Genomic DNA, 23,374 nt, shown 5'->3' with positions numbered 1-23,374 from the left:
TGATTCGTGATACAGATCAATTGAAGCATCAATGTTAATGTGAAGCATTATTACACGATTTTATGTATGTGATGTAGATAGTTTCAGTCATTCCGCTGTGGAATAGCAAACAATTACCTTAGCAAAAGGAAATAAATCAATTCGCGAAGAAATGTCACACATCACATCGTTAACGTTTGAGACTTCTGTCTCTAGAATCAGATTACAGTGATGAGACACCTTTAATGGCGTATCACGTGTCACAGAGCTGGTGGTGTACGAAACACACTTTCGCGCAAACATTTTCTCGGTAACAGTTAACTCTCTTTAGGAGCTCCGTCATTGATCTAGATAGATTGAGGACCACGTTCATGTTCCTTATCAAAACAGGAAGAAATGACGATTTCTTTGGGGTATTCAACGCTTCTTTGTGCACGCTCGGGTGATTAAGGATCAAGGGATAATACTGGGAGATACTGCCGTTATATGTGAAACGACGTGGGCGTGCGGATGAACGAAACCGCGAGAGAGAATTGAAGAGAGAAAGATCGAGAGGATGAGAAGAGAAGAGGGCAGAGTGAGTGAGTGAAGTGAGAAAGGGAGGGAGGGGGGAGGGAGGGAGAGAAAGAGGTGGAAGGGTGCGAGGACAAAGTTTGAAGATTGGGTCGCTTGTAGGTTTGAGCGCGCAGCTTATGTGCGAGGAGTGCACCCACCATCACCACTACCACCACCACCTCCAACACCAGCACTACCACTACCATCACCACTACCAGTACCACCGCCACCACCATCAGCACCACCTCCATTTCTGCCTCCTCGATCAGTCGACCCCGTGCAACGCGGCATGCCGGTTGCCGCGTGATATTGTGTCTACATATGTGGTGCGTTTGTCGTGAAAGCCCGCCGGAATCTTAGAGTCAAAATCGTAATTTTTAACGATTATTATCGGGAAGAAAGAGGAAAAAAGGAGTGCACCGCAAGGAGTGACACCAAGTCACTACTGGAAACAATATATTTTAAAGGGAGGAGGTAAAAAGATAGGCGAATAAATGCGGAAGCGATTTTGAGAGGTGAAGCTCTATATCCTGCGCGCGTGCGTGTAAATTGTGCATAAAAGTGTGTATGGAAGGGAAAGTAGGATGAGTTTAGAAAGTAACAAGAGGGAAAGAAGAAGGAAACGGAGAAAGAAGGGACGAAGGATCTTGATGGGGATGATTGAATTAGAGAGTGAAAATTGGTCATTTGAGAGCTCGTGGTGTGATGAGAAATAGCTTATCGCTAGTGACGTGACTTTATGGTGAAAAAGAGCAATGGTAGTTCTTTCGTTTTCTAAAGTAGCTCTAGAATTATTTTAGCTGATCAGGTTAGAGAATGTATCTCGCGCAGAGGAATTGTTCGTCGTTACACTCACAATGTAAAGAAGCTATAAAGTTTGCGTTTTACAAATTAATGGTGATCCATTATTCAGAAGGGAAAACGTGTCTTTATATTTGGAAAAATGTTCCTTGTGATATGAAAAATATGTGTTCTTAATTTTAAAATAGCAAATTCTAATTTTAAGATTCTCTCTCTCTCTCTCTCTCTCTCTCTCTCTCTTCCTTTCTTTTTCACATAACGTATAAATTAACGCGGTATCTTCATGTTTCTCTCACGTAATCTTTCCTATTCTTTTATAATTAATTTTTTTTGTTTAAGAAGAATATAACACATGTGTAAATTTTATTTGAAGAAAACAACAGTTGAATAATAGATTTCAATTTTTTTTCAATTTTTTTTCATAAAAGCAACAGTTACATATTTTACATTTTTGGAGAAATAAAATTAATTAAATAACAAAAGATTAAGTTATGACATAATTAATATAAATTTTATGTTTATATATACTAACAGTGACCGAATTTTAAAGTCATTTAATGTTAATGTGCTAAAATGCTTAAAAATGAAATCTAGTTATAAATTATTTATATTCAGCAAATTGAGACAGATTTCAGGGCCTATAATAAAGTAATTCTTTCGGAAAGGGAAAGTTTTTTTTTTGACGTTTTCGTGCTTTAAATTCTAGCCCTTTTCGAAATTTTTGATCGTAGTTATGAATACTTAATTTAGTGTTTTTAGTATAATATTATCGCGCATAGTGGATGTTTAGCCGCTTAATAGTATGCATACGACGTCGCGGAATTCAATGTTTAGTTCATGATGCTTTAATGATAATTCGTGGACTGCATTATTGCAATCGACACTGTGTGGTATTCCGGTGTTGCGGTTTACGGCGGATACTATAAAGTCGGAAGTAGAAACTGATTCATGAATTGTGAAATTATTATCGTGTTGCAAACGATCATGTAATATAATAATTGGTAGGGTGAAGCAGAATAATGTGTAATTTCTACAATGATTGAAATGCATATTTTTAGAAATTTTAGTTTATTTGTAGATATAATCTAAGCTTTTTGTTTCATTTTAATGTTTTAGTCCTCGTTTTATCTTTGTAAATTGAAAAGAGTAAAATAAAAATTAATTGTTTTGATAAAACTATAGAAATTTTAACGAATAATTATTTGTCGTGATAATAATATAATTATATATGAATATACATAAATAATAATTATTATTTTATATCAGAAAAAGTAACATAATTTATTATCGCATGTAATAACAATTATTATTCATTTGTGTATAATTATATAAATTATGGCGTTTACGTTAGGGAGTGCCTTTGAAATTTGATCGAGGTCGATAATGTAGAGTCATTCGTGTTGAGATTTCATATGTATTTCTTTTACAGATTTAGAAATTCTTTTCCAGAATTAAAGTACACATATTAATATCAATCTGTGAATTGGATTTTATTGAGAACAAAAAATTTTTTTTATACTGCTCTACTTATTGACTTTTTACGCGTATATAACTAAAATTTTCGTTTCTTCATTTTTCAATTAGCGGAATACGAATCTTTTTCTCTAGGCTTCTAATCTTATTTCTAATTACACGATGTTGTTCCTGAAAGTTTTTTTTTATAGTGCGACGGAACCATTTTATACGTATAAACTGTAGATTTTTCATATAAAGCAATTATTGTCACTAGGTGACTAATAAATAACTTTTTTAAATTTATCAGAATAAATCGTACGTTACCCCTTTCATTTCTGTGCGTACTTTAATCATGCAAAATAATTTTGCATTTTGTTATTCCAATTTGAAAATCCCAATTCGCAAAAAAAGTCGGTAACTCTGTCGCTCCAGGATCCCCTTAAGTATTTCAAAAGATTATGTAATTCTTTATCTTAATTTAAGACAGAAATTTCACATAATGGTATATTCAAAACATCTTAATTTTAAAGATACGTTTTCTAAAAAATTTAGGTAGGTTGATGAAACTTATGTTTGAAGAACTTGAAAATAATTCGAGTGATTTTCGAAACTTTTGGAAAGAACAAAATTTTTCTTTTAACTTTGACACTCTATATCTTTATTATATATACATACATATATATATATATATATATATATATATATATATATATATATAATTTTAGGCTGTTTCAGACATATGGTTGTATGAAGTTTGAATCTTGAATCAATATAAAAAATGATTCCATAAAATCTTTGATATTTAACTTTGATATTTTCCTATGTAACGATAACTATTTTCTTTACTATGAAAACATAAATTACATTAAATAATGTAAACAATTATCATTAAATAATATACAGAATAATTTCACATCATACGTGATAATAATTTTTTTTTAGTTATGATATACATATTTTTATTTTAAAAACTGGCTTTTTGTGAAAAGACTACTACAACTATAAATTATTCATTACATTACATTACAAGCTATTTCTCATCAAAAACTTTGAATCTTATATTAGTGAATTGATGTGTTTGACAATGTGTGTGTGTATAAATTTTTTAAGAGTAGGTTTGGGGAATTGAAAAAAGAAATTATTGCACAAATGCCAGTTTTCCACTCGCTGATTTGTTGAGTCTCTGTCTTGTTAGACATGCTCATGGGAAACACTTTATGATAATTCTAATCTTTTATGTGGATATTATTGTTCAATAACTTATAATAGTTTTATAATAAAAAAAATATCTAGTAAAATATATATAATGGCATTGCAGTATAGAATTTTATGTATGACTTGTGTTTCTACAAAGTATTTCGATTTCAACATTGATATTTCAAATAATCGAAAGTAATCTGTAATTCTTTGATAATTTTCAAAAAGGTTAGATATAAATAAGCAAATTAACTCTTGATTAAATTAATATTTTAATGCAAATTTAAATAATTAGTGTCATCGTACAAAAATAATTTTTTTTTAGAAGAATAAAGTGTTTTGAAGGAATAAAGTTTTCTGTGCAAGTTGCGTACTGCAAATTGCGATTGAAAAAATTAGTATATTTCTTTATAATAATAGAGAAAAGTCGCCAATTCGACATAGATCTTTTAAAGTAATTCGATACCAAAATCAAACACAAGAATTTGGAATAAGATTTGGAGAGGTTATTATTTTATATAAAATACATTTTCTGCCGAAATTTCAGTTTATGTTACCGACAAAATTTTGGAAAACAGGCTGTTTGAAAATTGTCTTTTTAGCTCATTGTCTTTATTGCTCTTATGGAAGTGTCTCAATATTTTATCGAAAGTCATATAATAACTTTTAGAAAAAACTGCAGTACAAATTAAAAAATTAATCACTTAAAATAAACTACATAAAATAACCACTAAAAATAAAGCTAAGAAAATTAAATTTAATAAAAAAAGAATTATATCCATCACTAAGATCCGTTGTAGACCGTTAGCCGATTTAAATTCATTGATATGTTTAATATATTACGGTCGAAATAATATACTAATTGTTAACCACTTAAACTTGAAATCACAAACTTTACAATGATATAACTTTGTCGACCAAACATCAAAGATATTGATGTCGCAAAAATGTAGATATTGAGGTTATGCATGCCTTTCTGCACGGCGCTAACGCATGCACAATGCTCGGCGTCCGATGCCGTTGCTCATCAACTGAGTGATAAATTAATTTCCAATTATTATAAAATAAATAATAAAAATCAACTGAAACATCGGGAAAATTAAACTTAAAGTATTAAATAAAAAAAATTATTTCTATGAATTTGAGAAAGTTTTGTGTTGGTTGTGCTATTGACTAGAGAGTCAGTATCAAACCATTTTAAAGTGACACTCTTTTATTTCTCAAAAACACTAAACATTGCACTTTATTAATATTTATAAAAACATAATTTGTTTAAATAATTAAGAAAGTAAAAATCTATAATTCATATACCTATGATTTATTTCTGTATAAAGACAAACACAATTTATTTCTGTATGAGATAAACACAAGTTTTTCAAAAAAATGTGAAAGTAACATTTTTACGATTTTTTTGCAAATTGTGTATCTACAAACAGCAGTGAGTATAATTATCAATAATATTAGATTATTTTACATATTTGTAGTGTTTTAAAATAATTATTTATATTTTGATGTCAAATTTTGGTTATTCCCTGACTATTATTGACGTCACTAATTGACGACTTAATAACGTTAAAATGACGGTGTAATGTCACAGATTATTGACGTTACAATAAAGACGACATTTTAACGTCATTTTTATGACTATTCCAGGCAATAAGCCGCCGTAACTTTGACGTTTTACAAATTATTTCGGGTACATGTCTTATCCAGCACTTGCTGCATCCATATTACAAAAATCTTTCACTATAATGGTGCACTACACATATCGCGATCACGTAAACTATAATTACACTCTATCGCACTGCTTATCTTATGCGATCAGAAAAACGGTCACCCATCCAACTGTGAACTTTGTTATAAATCATTAGATATCAGAAAGATGAAACATGTTAATTAAATAATATTAGTTAATTAAATAATATTTTTATAAATAAATATTACAGTTTTTTCACTGATTTTTACATATGCAAAATAACATGTGAGATAACTTATAAAAATATGTTTTTGCACTGACTTTCTGATAAAGATAAATTATGTAATTCTAAAATATTAATAGTATCAACTTAATGGTATAAATTACTTAATTGTATAATTAAGTAATAGTATAAAATATTACATTAATTATTATCAATAGTGTTGTCTAGTCAATTTTTAAATGTTTTAGTTTATATATGTTATGTTTTAATTACGTTTATATAAATTAAAACATAAAAACTTAAAATAAAAAATATTATATTTGTTAACCAAGAAGCAGGATCAAATTATGATGTCATAGAATGCGAGAAACAGGACCAAAATATCACGTCATAAAGACATCATTGAACATCAGTATACAGCCATATCATTTAACCCAGGTAGCGAACACAAGTCATTTTGACGTCAAATTTTGATCATTCCCTGACTATTATTGACGTCACTAATTGACGTCTTCATGACGTTAAAATGACGGCCTAATGTCACAGACTGTTGACGTCACAATAAAGACGACATTTTAACGTCAATTTTATGACTATCCCAGGTAATAAAAATCGCCGTTACTTTGACGTTTTACAAATTATTTCGGGTACATGTCCTATAAATGCAGCACTTGCATTGTGAAAATATTAAAATAACATAATTATAATGTAAAAAAAAAATAAATTTGAGTTGTTTCTCAACAAGCATCATTATCCCCACCACACCATAGTCACATCTGGCATTGCCTAACTTCTGCGGTTACTCATCCAACTCTAAGCCGCCGTCGACATTGCTTGACTTCGAAGATCGTACGCAACCTAGCTCTTCGCGATGATCCATGAACACTTGATGCTCATGAATACATATTTGTTATAGATTAGTTCAATAGATGTCAAACATGAAACGTATAATTAAATAATATTTATAAATAAATATAAATGTAGTTTTTTTACTGATTTTTATACATATATAAAATAACATGTGGAATAATTTATAAAAATATGTTTTTGTTCTGTTCTTTTGATAAAGCTAAATTATATCCCAGACAACACACAATATTTATAGAATATTTACAAAATATTTATAATATTTATTTGAATATTTTATAAATATTTATTCAAATATTTTATAAATATTTTTTGTGGTTTTACAAGGGAACCTCGCGAACTCGAAAATTCAGATTTTAATGACAACTTGGCATAAATGTAAAAGGGGTGAATACATGAATTTAGAAATTTTTAGTTGGTGCCCAAAAACGGTTTGAAGGGGTGAAACCACCCTTCAAAGTTGAGATGATTTTTGCGGTTTTTCGATATATCTCGTAAATTAAACAAAATATAAAAAAATGTTTCATACAAAAGTTTTACAGTATAAATATCTTTATTTAACTATGCTATTTATTAAAAAAAAATTTTTTTATAAAACAATTTTTTTTTTTTTTTTTTTTTTTTGAAAAATGAATAGCGTAGTTAAATGGAGGTATTTATGCTGTAAAACTTTTGTATAAAACATTTTTTAATTTTGTTTAGTTTATGAGATATATCGAAAAATCGCAAAAATGTCTCAACTTTGAAAGGTGGTTTTACCCCTTCAAACCGTTTTTGGGCACCAACTAAAAATTTCTAAATTCATGTATTCACCCCCCTCTACATTTATGCCAAGTTTCATTAAAATCAGAATTTACGGGTTTGCGAGGTTACCTTGTTAGATTTGACAGATCATAAAGATTTATCATAAATATTATAAAATTATTTACAAAATATTTATAAATATTATAAAATTATTTACGAAATATTTATAAATATTTACAAAATATTACTTGTACAAATATTTATTTTTTATTTACCACAAATATTGTATAAAATATTTAGCCTATATTTTAATAATATGTTGAATAAAATTTTTTTTCTTCATGTACTATATGTAAAATATGTATAAAATATTTATATATTTTTAAAAAATAAATATAAAAAATATTTATAAATATTTATAAATATTTATCATAAATATTGTGTGCTGTCTGGGATAATTCTATAGAGATTGATTAATATATATAGTCTTTGGAATTAATAGTTTTTTTATGTTTGTTTATATGTTTATATGTTTGATTATGTTTACACAAATTAATAAAAAATAAACGCATAAAATTCAATTTATTATATTTGCGAACCGAGAAGCAGGATCGAATTAATACGTCATAATAACGTCACGGAATGACGACGAGAAATAGAACCAAAATATTACGTTATAAAGACGTCATTAAATAACGTCAATATGCCGTCATTTAAATGTCATAGTCACATTTTGGTCATAGGACGTCATTTTTACCAATATGACCAAAATTTGACATCAAAATAACTTGTCTTTGCCATCTGGAAAATGTTATGGTCACATTTGCATCATAAGACGTCATTTGTACCAATATGACCAAAATTTGATGTCAAAATGACTTGTGTTTGTTATCTGGGAAGATTATAAAAGTTATATACCCAGAGAAACTTTTATAATTAAAAATTACTATGTATGACAGTAGTCACGGAGAAAAGAAAAGAATTATATCAAAAAATATTCTATAATTATAAAAAAAAGAATTATATCAAAAATAGTATAAATGTTATTGTTGTTTGATGAAAAGCATATCAAAAATGTTTATAATTCCTTCATTGGTCTGTTTACTGTTTATCATAGAAATTTTTGATATAAAATTTTCTCCATGTAGAATATAATAAAAGGCATATATCTCATGCATGAGATCTATCTATTAAGTTAGTAACCTAGTCTAATTGTTACATATCATTACGTTTACATATTGCATTTTGTAAAAAAACATAAAATATTTATATAATCGATTAAAAAATGTTTTACATTAAAGTAAAGGTTTTTAAGAATCATATGTATTAATTTGTAGTTGTGTAACCATAATTGTATTTAAACTTTATTTTTAGTTATTTTTAGTTGTAATTTAAGAAATGTAATCCAAAAATAAAATAGATTGTCGGTATGGGCGTAATATTTAAAATATATAAGATATATTTGTTTTAATCCTTTGTGGCATGGTGATCGATATATCGACCTCCTATCTTGAAGTCATTTTTTTAATTTTTCGAACATCAAATACTGTATTTTATTATTTTTTCTTGTAATTTTACTTATGTAAGAGTCTTAGTAGTATTTGGTAGGGTGTAATTTTTCTTTATTATTAGTTAATTTTGGTATATAAATAAATAGTGTAAAAAAAGTGTTTTTTCACAAAAAATTCATGTCGGAGTGAAGGAAAAATTATGAAGTCGCAAAAATTAGTATACGGGGGTTTTTCGAATAGCTGATTACGAATCCACCATTAGATTTCGAAAAATTTTTTTTAAAACGGCGGATTTTCAATATGGCGGCTCACGATTTTGAGTATTTTTTATCGGTTTTTAAATTTCGAGTAATACTGAGACAACAGTCGCATTAAAAATTTGACTGAAAAAAGCAACTAATTTCGAGTGCTGCACTAAACTAACACTACGTGTTCAAATTTCGTAAGATTCAATTTCCAGTTGTTTATTATTCGAAAGCATATATTTTCATTAACTTTTACAAAAAATAAATAAATATCTAACATAGCAAGATTGATTACTTTTTACTAAAAAAACGTCAGCAAGCAATACTGTAAATCAATTTCCATGAAATATCGATAAAAAATGCTCAAAATCGTGAGCCGCCATATTTAATCCGCAATTTTAAAAGAGAATCCTTGAAATTTAATTCGTGATCAATGTTCCGAAAAACCTCTGTATACTAATTTTCATAAAAAACCAATAAAAAGTACTCAAAATCGTGAGTCGCCATTTTGAAAAAGAATCATCAAAATCTCATGGCGGATCAGCAATCCAAAAAACTTCTATATACCAATTTTCATAAAAATTTGATTAATAGAAAAATGTGTGCCAAAGGGTTAAGTATTACAAAAAATTATGATGTAGCAGTTATATAAAGAATGAATCATTCAAATATATTTTTATCATATTTTTATTTTTACTGAGTTTGAAATTATTAAAAACTAAACATTAGATGGATGCGTAATTGATAGCAATTACAAGACTGTTTTATTATTTTAGTTCAATGCATAATGCATTAATGACAGTCTCTGGCCATCCAATAAGTACAAATTTATTAAATTGCAATTATTTGTACATGATAGCAGATTGTGAAGGTTATAATTAAGTTTTTTAAAAATCCGATATTAGATTTAAATATAGAGAGCGATAAAAATATGATGAATGCCTTTTTTATGGAGTGGCAAAATTTTCTTTCGCTAAAAAGCAACACGCAAAATGCATTGAGTGCAGCTTGAACAAGATGGACGATTCCTAAGGAAACTTTATCTTTCAAAATCGCTTTACTCTTCATTAAAGAATCATTTTCCTGAAGTATTTCCCGTCCGATATCGCGATCGTTCCGATGTATCGTATACATAAGAGAAAATTCTTTCTTAGACAGTGACGACGAAAACAAAGACAAAAACGAAAACGATAACAAAAAGAGGTATTTTTCTCTCTCTTTCTCTCTCTCTTTCTCGGAAATCGGACAGAACTGACGTGTGTCGAGTGAAAGCTCGACAAGTTAATTACCGCGTAAAGACGCTCGTGGGACTATCGCGTACGAATTCACCAATGGACAAATAGTTCTATTTCCATTATCCAGAAGACAAAGAACTGAGAGTTTTTGAAGGTAAAAAGAAACGAAGACGTCAATTTTGACTCGGAGCAAAATTTTCTTATTCCGAACTTACGCGGCTAGGATATCCGGTCTGATCATGAGTTCATGGATGAACTGTCCATCTTCGTTGCTGTTGTTGTTGCTAGGCTTGAGCCTGCACAGCGCGTGCATCACGCGAGCAAATGGTCAACACGGTGGCCAGGAAGGTGGTAATCATGATTCCTTAGTGGTAGAGACTACTAGCGGGTTGATGCGCGGTTTCTCTCGGACGGTGCTTGATCGTGAAGTTCACGTGTTCTACGGAGTGCCGTTTGCGAAGCCTCCGGTCGGGCCTTTGCGATTTCGCAAGCCGCTGCCGATCGAGCCCTGGCATGGGATTCTGAACGCTACCATCTTGCCCAATAGCTGCTATCAAGAACGCTACGAATACTTTCCTGGCTTCGAGGGTGAGGAGATGTGGAATCCAAACACCAACATCTCCGAGGACTGTCTCTACCTCAACATTTGGGTGCCGCAGAAGTTGCGTCTACGTCATAAAGAGTCGCCGGACAATGTCGGTAACAACGGCATGGCGATACTGGTGTGGGTCTACGGCGGTGGGTTCATGAGCGGTACTGCCACCTTGGACGTCTACGACGCTGACATTATGGCAGCGGCTAGTAACTCGATCATCGCTTCGATACAGTACCGAGTCGGCGCCTTCGGTTTCCTGTATCTCAATCAGCACTTTAGCAATAGCGAGGAGGCGCCGGGCAACATGGGTCTCTGGGACCAAGCCCTGGCTCTTAAGTGGCTCCGCGAGAACGCGCGTGTCTTCGGCGGTGATCCCGACTTGATCACGATATTCGGTGAGTCCGCGGGTGGTAGCTCGGTATCTCTGCATCTCATCTCGCCTGTCACGCAAGGTCTAGTGCGCCGAGGGATCCTTCAGAGTGGCACACTCAATGCACCGTGGAGTTATATGACCGGCGAGAAAGCGAACGAGGTGGCTCAAGTGCTAGTGGATGATTGCGGATGCAATTCGACGATGCTACAAGAGAATCCGGCACGAGTTATGGCCTGCATGAGGTCCGTGGATGCGAAAATTCTCTCCGTGCAGCAGTGGAATAGTTATTGGGGTATCCTCGGCTTCCCGTCGGCGCCTACTATCGACGGGGTCTTCCTGCCTAAGGATCCGTTGGACTTGGTCAGGGAGGCGGATTTTAAAGACACTGAGATCCTGATTGGAAATAACGAGAACGAAGGTAGGAATAAATGCTAAGCGAAGCGCGGGGCAAGAGTGTCGTGTCACAAGCACAAAACGCATTACTGCCTATGGCATTGTTTATGGTTGGCTAGCTGTTTAAGCCAAGTTATAGGCCGGCTGCCGCTTCGTAAATGAGAATATGTGTTGTTTTCTCTATTCTACCTAGAGCCGCGTGGCATTATGAAATGGCCTGGAATGGGATGACTAGTCTTTTTCGATTATTTCACGATGTGGATGAGAGAATTTAATTCAGTACATCTTACTATAACTCAGTCCATACAATGTAAAAATACAGGAATTTACATATGATTGCTTTTGAAGCTTTTAAAGATATATGGCTTTTTTACGCCACTGCCTTTTATGCCACACTCTTTTCACAGTCTATAGCTATATAATAAAAAATATATTACATATTTTCAGCCAAAAATTATCAAGAGACACGGTAGTGAATGCGCCAAGTGAAAGCGCAGCGCGAGACAGACCGTGTATATTTTTATATGTGTTCGCGGAAAATATACTGTCTTATAATTGTTACTAAATTTTACTTTTTAATACATTTGACATATTTGATTTTTTTATTTTAGAATAAAAATGTCTATTGTTTTTTTTATTTTTTAAACGTTAAAATTATTTAAAATTTTCAAGAAAAAGAGATAGCTTTGAAACTTTCTCGTATTAAAGCATTGGTTTCTTATTAAAATTTAATATGGAGCTGTGCATTAAACTGAGTTACGTTGTCTAGCTTTGTATAAATGCTAATTTATAAATATTGATATTTAAATCTACTTAACTTTCTGTGCATCCGTGTTTCTCGTGATAATCTTCGAATCGTAAAATAGAAAGGAAAATAAGAAGCAGAAGGTTTAGTAAAATGCATTTATATTTTTATTTTAATTTTAATAGTAAAATCATTTATGTTTGCTGTTGATTACATCAATAAAATCATTGACAAATTTTTGACACTTATAGATACCATTCCTTTTGTTTAATGAATAATCAAACTGGATTACTTCAAATAAGAGTTACATAATGATAAAGACCTGTTTATGTCGCGAACAACCGACATGGTTTTGGTGTATATTAATTAAATGCCCAATAATAAATTACACGTGAATACAATATTGCGCTTCAGGCTAATTTGGATGTATTTCGTCGATGAGAAGATTATTGAAATATTATCTTTAATACAATGCATGATATTCCACATAATAATGACGATTATGTAGCTTAAAGCTATGAACTTGTCTTATGAGAGTCATATATAGTGTATGCCATATTTTAATTTAAATATATAAGTTATATTTACAATTATAGAAGAAAATTTAATAAAGATGATGCTTATTGATTCAAGTAAACATTGGCGAACAAAATACAAAATTGGATTAAAATATAAAAATTTGTATTTAACCCCTTGGCTGTCGGAAGCAAATTTTACTTTGTAGGCCAAGTGTGCATTGACAAAATAACTCTGATGGTCATAAAACTGAATATCGTATGGTTTTTTGGATCGCTGAATCTGAATATGATATCAGAATTTAAAATGGCGGATCTAATATTGCAGATAATTTAAGAAATCAATATATTTTTATATATCTTGATACAGTAGAGTTTCGATAATTTTCGCGCATTCCGGGATTGTAAATAACACTATTTTTCTTGAAGTATTGACCAGCGTACTCACCAGCTAATGTCATGATATACATGCTAATCCATATTGTCTAAAAAGTTGTATAAATGTACTTAACGAATTATTTGTCAATTCTTTATTTTAAACTTTTAATATGTAGTGCCACTTTATATTTTCAAATTTTAATGTTTAGAGCGTCCTAAAAAAAATTCCGAGTTTTATGAAAATATTTTGTTGATTTTTAAAAATTGATGTCCGCCATAAATCCGCCATTTTCAATTTTGGAATTCTGATTGAATCATATTCGGATTCAACGACCAAAAAAACCATAGGATACTGAGTTTTATGAAAATTGAAATAGATTAAAGTCTATTTTTTCTGCAGTGCACACCTATAGGCGCCATTGATAGTCGTGGTCAACTTTTTTTCGGCGCCATATGACGTTAATGGCAGTCAAGGGATTAATATGCTACTATATTGAAGTAAATTTAAGAGAGTTTGTCTTGTATTTTTCTTAAGAGGTTATACCACTGAAATTTTCAAAAAATTGAAAAAAATTTTTTTGCTCAAATGATGCCGTAATGTCTTAAAAACAAATTTAAATTGGTTTTATAGCTTAAAACATTTTTATTATGTTTTTATGAACGTTCACTCGCAGCGTCGTTCTGAGCGTATCTCAGCACAGCCGCCGCACACTTAAATCTTTGAATTTTATAAGTAACAAGTAATTTACTTTCGAATAATAAACTTCCCTAAGTAATTGTAGATGGCATTAGTAATTGTTTAAAAAAGAAATAAGAGCTTCAATGCTACCGTTTGGAATATAGCACTCAAGAGTTTTTCAAGCGACAAGACAACACTTGACATAGTTACTGATATTGCAGTTTATGTGTTTAATGATGGTTTATGTAGCATTATGAAAATTATGGAGCTGCTAGGTATCATCATTGGACCAAATTGTTACAATTATTGTATAAAATTTAACAAGATGCGCCTATAGCAGACCAAACGCTCGCTCATAAACATCGCAAAAAAGGCGCGCTTGTTCTCTACATTGTCTCGCAAAGAGAAAGAGGAGGAAGATATCGCCGTAGAAGGACAATTATATGGTCTTGGCATCGCGGACTAAAGGTAAAAAAATTGAAACTTAAAAATTTTTACGTGTAAAAGGTAAGAAATCGGTTTTAAAACTTTAAACGCGTTTTTCTCGAAACTGTATTTTTCAAATTGGCTTACAGCATAACTTTAACAATTTTGGTTCAATTTATTTGAAATTTTAACAGTAGCTTTAAAACAACATTCCGCGAGGTACCACGTACGAATTTTTTGATTAGTTGAAAAATTTTTATGTTATTAACCGTTTTTTACATCAATTTTTACCTAAAAATACTATTTTGACTTTAAATGTTTGCCATTTTCTTAAAGAACAATATTTTTTAAATTCCCTTTGTGGTGCACTAGATAATTTAATGTAGATTAAAAAAAAATATTTTTTGTTTATAAGTCAATAATTAAAGTTGCTAGCCTGCAAGCCCCGAAGCTCTTAAAAAAAAAAAAAAAAATGTTTTCTTATACTAATTCCTGCGCCGCCATTTTTAAATAAAATTATTACAAAATTTTTTTTAAAGTTTAATATATTAAAAAGTACATGCACTTGTTTTAAGATAAAAAAATTTTTTGACATGAAAGAAAAATTGAATATGTACCTCATTTTCGTGCTGCTACAGTGGTATAACCCTTTAATAAGGCGGATTTTTATGTCATTTTATGTCATCAATTTTTGAATATCTTATTTTTTTTTAATATGCGTACAAAATGTTATCTTACAAAATGTTATTATACAAAATGTTAAAGTTTTCTATTTTAAAGAATTTTGAAATATGATTTTTATAATTAATTATTATGTATTTTTCATGGTTTATTTAATCAATTGAATAACAGAGAGATTAATAAATGTGGAGTACGTGCTTTTTCCTATTAATCATTTATTATGTCATCGTATAAGCTATATTCTAGCAATCTAATTGGAAGTTTACACTGATACACTGCTATAGTATATGTTTATTCTCGACAAGCCGTTACTATCGATTTAATAACCATATTGTTTCCCATGCAGAATCGTTGTCTTATGTTTGATTATCCTGGCATTCTTTGGTGTTGGTGCATCTATCCAACATGCAAATGTCGTCCCGTGATGATAAATCGGTATTGTCTACAGAGACTGCGTAAACGCACACATGTTACATGCGTGCGGAGTTTAATTTAAAATATAACTAAGCTTCCTCGCTAAATCGGTTAATCAAGCTTTGGTAATGATCGAGAGCTACAGGGCAATTTTGATGTTTTTTTTATTTATAGTCACTCTAGAGGGAAGAAAAGAAAGTTATCGAAATTTTTTGTCGTTTAAATTTATTCCCGTGCATCGAATTTATTATTGAATGGTAGTCATTTTTTATTTATTAAATACAGACAAAAATAAGTAAAATGGATTAAATAGTGTACACGTGGAACAAGGATAAAACGCCGGAGCTATTGCTGAAATTGGATTAAATTTCGCACGTATCATCAGATATTGGCAACAGGTTTCCAGTAATGGCAGACCGAGGATAGAGTACTACGTTGCTTAAAGAGTAATTTTTAGTGAGATCAAATTTTTTGTGTATATAGCTATAAAAAAGTTTAATTAAGAGTGTGTGTGTGTGTGTGTGTGTGTGTGTGTGTGTGTGTGTGTGTGTGTGTGTGTGTGTGTGTGTGTGTGTGTGTGTGTGTGTGTGTGTGTGTGTGTGTGAAAGAGATAGAAAGAGAGAGAAAGGGAGAGAAGGAAACAGAAATCAATAGGTTATTATTATTATTATTATTATTATATTATTATATTAAATAATAATAAAAATTTACTTTTTATGATGTATTACATTGACATAATTATGTTAGAGAAAAGTCGTCAAAACTGATATAAGTCTCTCTTTATTTCGTAGAAATTAAACATTTTATTTTATTAATAGTAATAAGAACATCTGCTTAACTAAAGAAGTAAAAAACCATAATTTATATATCTATGGAGAATTTTGTTCTTATATAAAATCTAATGACCAATTCTTTAAATAAAAAAATTATTTTTACAATCCTTTCTGCGTAAATTATATAATATAAGTATATTATTTATAATATTAGGTCATTTTACATGTTCGTAACTGGAACTATTTGTTTATTTATATTTTTCTACTCTTTATTTTTGTAATAGTTTTAAATATAAAATTTGGATATAACGTAAGGCACACTCGATAAAATAGATTTGTAAGATAGTACATACAGAGAAAGAATTAGCCAACAAAATTAAAATATAGTCATGAAAGTTAAGATGTGTCCTCTAAATAAAAATAACTAATGTTGGAGCCGGAGTTCAATTTATTAAAATGTATCACCTACAGCAAAAAATATTCATTATTAAAACTAATGTATGTGACCATCTCATAAACAATTGCGATTTAAATAAATGATTTTATGCACGTAAAATATTGAGAAATAAATGCAATTTTCTTTGCTATTTGTGTTAAACATGTCTTTAATTTTAACTGATATAGTTGAGTAGCAAATGTATTTCATCTTTTGTAGTGTTTAGAAATGGCAGAAAAAACAAACTAGCTACTAACGTTTAGATATTTTTAGCAATAAGTAATTCCTTTTCATATAAAAACTATGTATAGGATATTGTTGCGTCGCGTCACCAAAGGAACACACACACACACACACACACACACACACACACACACACACACACACACACACACACACACACACACACACTCGAGCCGAAGGAAAACTAAACCGTAATATGTATTTAAGTAACTTTATTGTAAAACAAACCCAAACAGGATGAGCGCTTGACACGTTCTCGGCAGGAATCCGACGCTAAACTGTCAAAGAAGTTTATTTACAAACATTTCCCGGCAACCAGCCGTTCAATTCATTTATTTATTACCGTTAGCTGATTGGCGCTTCAAGGATGTATCGGGCGACGCGCGGCGCGCAACACTGCCCCCCCCCTCTTCTGGATTGTCGTCCCGACAATCCAAAAAGCAGCTTGCGACACCTCTTCTAGAAAAGGATCTTCTCTGGTTCCAGGATGATTTCCTGCCCTGCCCTTGCTGCTGCAACGGGCCTCCGGGCTACGTCCACCAAAGTCCTCTACTTCCAGGGATGTTTTTCTCGGGCTCCCTTCTTCGTAAAGCTGGCCAGGCTCCCACAAAGAATTACCGGGTCCGAATTCCTCCAGTCGTCGAATCTTGCGCGCTTCCAGCCGTTCAATTCATTTATTTATTACAATCCTGATAGCACAGAAAAGTTTCTGCAATGTTGCAGAGACATAACACTGAAATATTGAAACTATTACAGTTACGTTACGTTATGTCTCTGCAATGTTTCTGTAAGGTTGCAGCAATGTTAAAATGTCCGCTTTAGTCCGCAAGAACGTTTCTGAAATATTACGGGAATATGACTATTCCAGATAGTAAAAGTCGCCGTTATTTTGACGTTTTAGAAAATATTTTAGATACATGTCCTATATATGCAGAACTTCCATTGTGAAAAATATTGAAATAACATAATTATAATATAAAAAAAATAGTCACCAGGGTCACATCTGGCATTGCCTAACTTCTGCGGTTACCCATCCAACTCTGAACCGCCGTCGACATTGCTTGACTTCGAAGATCGTACGCAACCTAGCACTTCGCGATGATCCATGAACACTTGATACTCATGAATACATATTTGTTATAGATCAGTTCAATAGATGTCAGAAACATGAAACGTATAGTTAAATAATATTTATAAATAAATATAAATCTATAGTTTTTTTACTGATTTTTACATATGCAAAATAACATGTGGAATAACTTATAAAAATATGTTTTTGTTCTGTTCTTTTGATAAAACTAAATTATATCCCAGACAACACACAATATTTATAAAATATTTACAAAATATTTATAATATTTATTTAAATATTTTATAAATATTTTTATCCAAATATTTTATAAATATTTTTATCCAAATATTTTATAAATATTTTTGTGGTCTTAGATTTGACAGATCATAAAGATTTATCATAAATATTATAAAAACATTTATAAAATATTTATAAATATTTACAAAATATTACTTGTACAAATTTTTATTTTTTATTTATCATAAATAAATTATATATAATTATATATTTATTTACCATAAACACACCTATAACCCATAAGCATATACATGAGGATGCCATGACATGAGACGTAACTTGCATAATGCTCTTTGGCGTTGTACCCGCGTTGCCGAGAATGTGCGCCAAACATATCATATGAAAGGTTTCAGAAATTTTGTATTTGTAATATTACAAAATACTACGTTGCAGGTATAACATTTCAAATGTAAAGTTTCAATCAAGATGATTGCAGAAATGTTGCAAATGTAATGTTTAAAAAAAAGGTAGTCTCAGAATTATTACAAATGTGATGATACACAATTGAAACATTGAAACGTCTCTGCAACATAACTGAAACTCTTTGTGCTATCAGGGAAATTTCTCCCGGCAACCGGCCGATCGATAATATCGATCGGTCCGTCAGCTGACTGGCGCTTCAGGGATGTATCGGGCGACGCACAGCGCGCAACAATATAATAGGTGTAAAGTATCTGTACCCAATATGACCATGTACCTTATTTAGCTCACCCCTAATTTTCAAATAATTACACAACAAATTTCACAGAAAGCGCTAATATATCGCGTAGGAAGTCGATACGATGTACATATTTATGTCAGTTAACTGATCAATATCTGCGTTCTATGGCTTGTAATTGCACTTTATTTAAATTTTGTTCTTTTGAATCTAAAATTTAATAGATAAGTTTTTGTTTTGTACAACTATCATGTAGCAATTATAAATATCCGCAATTCATATTATAGCTCTTTATGCTTTTTAACACTACATTTACTTTACATTTTTATTAAAACATCTTGTTTATAATTATAAAAAGAAAATTTTTTGTATTGTGAAACCCAAGCAACACATATTAGTCTTTTGATGTCAAAAAGACATCAAATTGACTCGAAATTCGTCATTGATTCAAAATGACTTTAACTTGATTCTATTTTGACCTCATGCTTTTTATTTGCTTCCATTATATCTGGTATATGGATGCATTATTTGCATAAATTTGTGTAGGAAAAGTGATATCTGTTAATAAATAAGCGATATTATGACATTAAATTATTTTAATTAGACTTTATCTTTTTATCTCTATACACAAGTCAGACTTCCAAAATATCTGAAAAAGTATAAGTTTTACAAAATAATAAGTTTTACAAAAAATGTTGCCAATAAAATTGTTATATAATGTTAAAAAAGATGTATTTATTAAACTTATCAATTTAACTCATAATATTATTACTGTGACGCATTAAGGTTTTCATAATTTATATATAAATGACAACGTTGTACACTAATATTTAAACAAGTGTAGTATGTAACGAAAATTAACATACTTTTAAATTAATATTTATTAATAAATAATAAATTAATATTTATATTAAGTTACAATAAATATGAACTTTACTTAATTTAATAAAATAATGTAATAAATATTAATTTATTAAATTAATATTAATTATAAATATTAATTAAATGTTAATATTCATTAATTAACAGATAATAAAGTTATACAATAGATTTCCTGGTCAGGTTTGAGTTATATTTACTAAAATCACTTAATTTTTTGTAACAAATTTTAATACAATCATTTTTCATGTATTGGAAATAATGCATTATTGAAAGCATTGTGTCGCGCAGCGGCTACCCTTCCCCTCTCCACCCTGCTGAGAAATAATGATTAAAAAGACGTCGATGTCGATTCGGCATCATTTCTCACGGTATTTATGACATAGTGACTGATTAACCCATTAATGCCCATGACTGGACCAACGGAAGGATTGGAAAAGTAACTATTGGAACCTTTATTTTAGGTCAAAAGAACATTTTAGGCGTAAAAAAATTGTTTTAATTTGTTTATAACAAAATTTGTTTAAACAAATTACGAAAATCGACTTTTTGAAAAAAAAAAGTGATTTAGTAGCCATTCGATTGTACAAGAAAAATTACATGGAAATCATGCATTACATTGCCAAAAATATTTTTTACTTTGCTGTAGTAATATTATAAACAATATTGTGCTGTCTGTACTCTGTACCCGTTACTACCCAATCGCATTTCTATTATAAATTGTGATTGGAATTTTCTTTATAACTATAATTAGCTATGCAAGTTTATGGATAAATTTTTATAAAATGGTCAATGTGATGTCATTTTGATGACCAAATGACATCAAAAATTGATCGATATCGAAGGACTGTTTGCCGTCAAAATGACTTCGTTTTATTTGACTTCAAATTGATATCAGTTTGATGTCATCTTGACTAATATGTGTTGCTTGGCCATTATGGTCACGGATACTACTACTAGAAACACAATATATCTTATTAATATGCAAAAGATGAATAATAAGTTTAATAATAAGTTTAATAATAAGTTAAATAATAAGTTTATTAAAAAAATGCATATAACCTTTCTTATAGGATTTTTTAGGACTTTCATTTTGTATCTAAAACTTTTTTCTAAAATTAATACCTTCAGAGATATACAATAAAAATGTTTGCAACTTTAGGAGTGGTAAAGGGCAAACAACGCTTTATCGGCGAAAATCCTTCTAAAGAATTTATATTTAATTCAAGGACAAGTTTTGGCAAAAATTTCAGCAAAATTGGGGGTTTCACTTTTTCGGAACTACATCTCTATCTTTTTTAAAAATCTTTATTATATCTACTTATATAAATAATTGAAAATGTTTCATATATTTTTTTAGTTTTAGAAATGTTTTTTACTTTAAATCTGACCCTTATTTTTTAATTTTGTATTCATCAAAAAATTAGAAAAATCTCAAAAGCTTAGGTGGAGCAAATTGGGTACAGGTACCATATTACCTCTCTCTATTAATAAGTTAGTAATTATATTAATATAATCCTTGAATATTGTCGCGGTAAATGTTGTGTCTAGCTAAACAGAAATATAAGATACTTGTATAAATTTAGAAAAAGTGTTTTAAATTAAAGTGTAAAAGGCTAATAAAAATTTTTATTTATTAAGGCATTAAACTTAGTTCTCGCCGCTTACAAGTGAACGGCTGTAGTTGTGAAAGTAGTGAACTTCGGTACCCAATGAGATAAAAAACATTTAAAAAACCATTTAAATAATGGGATAAGTCCCCTTTTTCTCATGAAAAAAATGTTTATTTTACATTAAAAAAAATATTCTGTTATTATTTAATAAACATTTATTTAACGTTTAAACAATTTTTTTTTTAATATTTACTGAACATTTGCTTAATGTTTTAAGAGCAAAAAATTGTTTGCATTATTCAATCATTTTGATAAATTCAACGTGACCTCACCAGTCCAGCATCGCTTAATTTCTACGATAATTTAGGGGAGAAGATTAGACATGTTTCAGCCAATTCACAGTCGTACCTGTTAGAACATATTTAATTTATACGCCCGAAAAAACGGTCACCTATCCAACTGTTAGCCACTTTCGATGTTGCTTGACTTCAAAGATCGTACGCAACCTAACACTTTGTGATGATTCATGAGTACTTCGTGTTTATTCATACATATTTGTTATAGATCATTTCAATAGCTTGTTAAAGGGATAAAACATGTATAGTTAACTCATATTTTTATAATTAAACATAAAGTTTTACAGTTTTTTACTAATTTTTACATATGCGAAATAGCTACATGTGGAATAACTTATGAAAAGATCTATTTTTGTCGTGTTCGTTAAAAAATGAAGGATAGATGTCATTTCTTATAATTTTTGAGTATTGTTAATATGCCATATTGTTTCGATAATGTATATTGTCTTAATCTCCACTTTCTTGAAGTTCCGATGTTTCAATTTGTCTCTTCGATGTTTCAATGTGTCTCTTAGAGGTTTCATTTATACGCTTTTAACACTCTTATTATATAGATTCACTGTTCCTTTCCACTTTTGATTTATGCCCCATAGTCGTAATGCTTCCTAACCAGAAGTCAAATATTTTTAAAATTATATTTTAAACTTTTTAAATGTGAAATAATTACTACATAAACATTAAATAAATGTTACGTAAATATTATCTTAAACAATTTATTAAAATGTCAAGTTAATGTTATAAAAACATCAATTAAATATTATATAAATATTTGTCCTAAATCATTATTTTTTTAAATATTATTTTAAACAATTTTTTAAATGTAAAATAAAAATTATATAAATATTAAATAAACATTACTTAAATAATTTTCTTAAATTATTATTTTTAATAAAAAATTAATAATTTATAAATATTAAATAAACGTTTTATAAATATTTTTTTTGATTATTTTCTATTTATTATTTGAAATAAATAATTAATGTAAAACAAATGTTTAATAAATATTATTAAATAAATATTATTTATACAATAAACGTTAATAATGTAAAAATAATAAAAAATAAATGTTTAAAAAACGTTAAAAAAATATTGTGTGTTCCTTGTGGATAGCTAAAATTGATTATCTGTTGAAGATGGGACATCTGTCAATTCAGTACACAAAAATTCATTTTTGTGAAAACAGACATTAGTAGCACAATACAATGATGGTACATTGATTAATATTGGTTAAATATTGATTGTATTGGGAGTGCATGGGTCAATTTTTTCTTAATATAACGCCAATAAAAATATTGGTTCCAAATTAGAATTTTAATTAACATTTAATTTTCAATTAATAT

The 23,374-nt window shown here is 29.8% G+C and overlaps 1 protein-coding gene across 10 annotated transcripts in view; it reads left to right on the top strand.

Moving 5' to 3' along the window:
- The first annotated feature begins 712 nt into the window (after positions 1–712).
- Positions 713–23,374, top strand: part of LOC105831072 (acetylcholinesterase) — a 474,599-nt gene continuing 451,937 nt past the window's right edge. For 2 of the 10 annotated variants that reach the window (XM_036283862.1, XM_036283860.1), the window contains exon 1: positions 10,428–11,894. In XM_036283862.1, coding sequence (XP_036139755.1) covers positions 10,748–11,894 — 1,147 coding nt within the window. In that variant the 5' untranslated portion in view covers positions 10,428–10,747. Of the gene's footprint in view, positions 1,293–10,346; positions 11,895–23,374 lie in introns of those variants that run through there. The other 8 variants (XM_036283861.1, XM_036283858.1, XM_036283859.1 and 5 more) reach the window with 8 other exon arrangements.

The sequence above is a fragment of the Monomorium pharaonis genome, chromosome 3, assembly GCF_013373865.1.
Source record: "Monomorium pharaonis isolate MP-MQ-018 chromosome 3, ASM1337386v2, whole genome shotgun sequence".
Taxonomy (NCBI): domain Eukaryota; kingdom Metazoa; phylum Arthropoda; class Insecta; order Hymenoptera; family Formicidae; genus Monomorium; species Monomorium pharaonis.
Note: the sequence above shows the minus strand (reverse complement) of the source record. Positions and strands in the feature narration are given on the sequence as shown.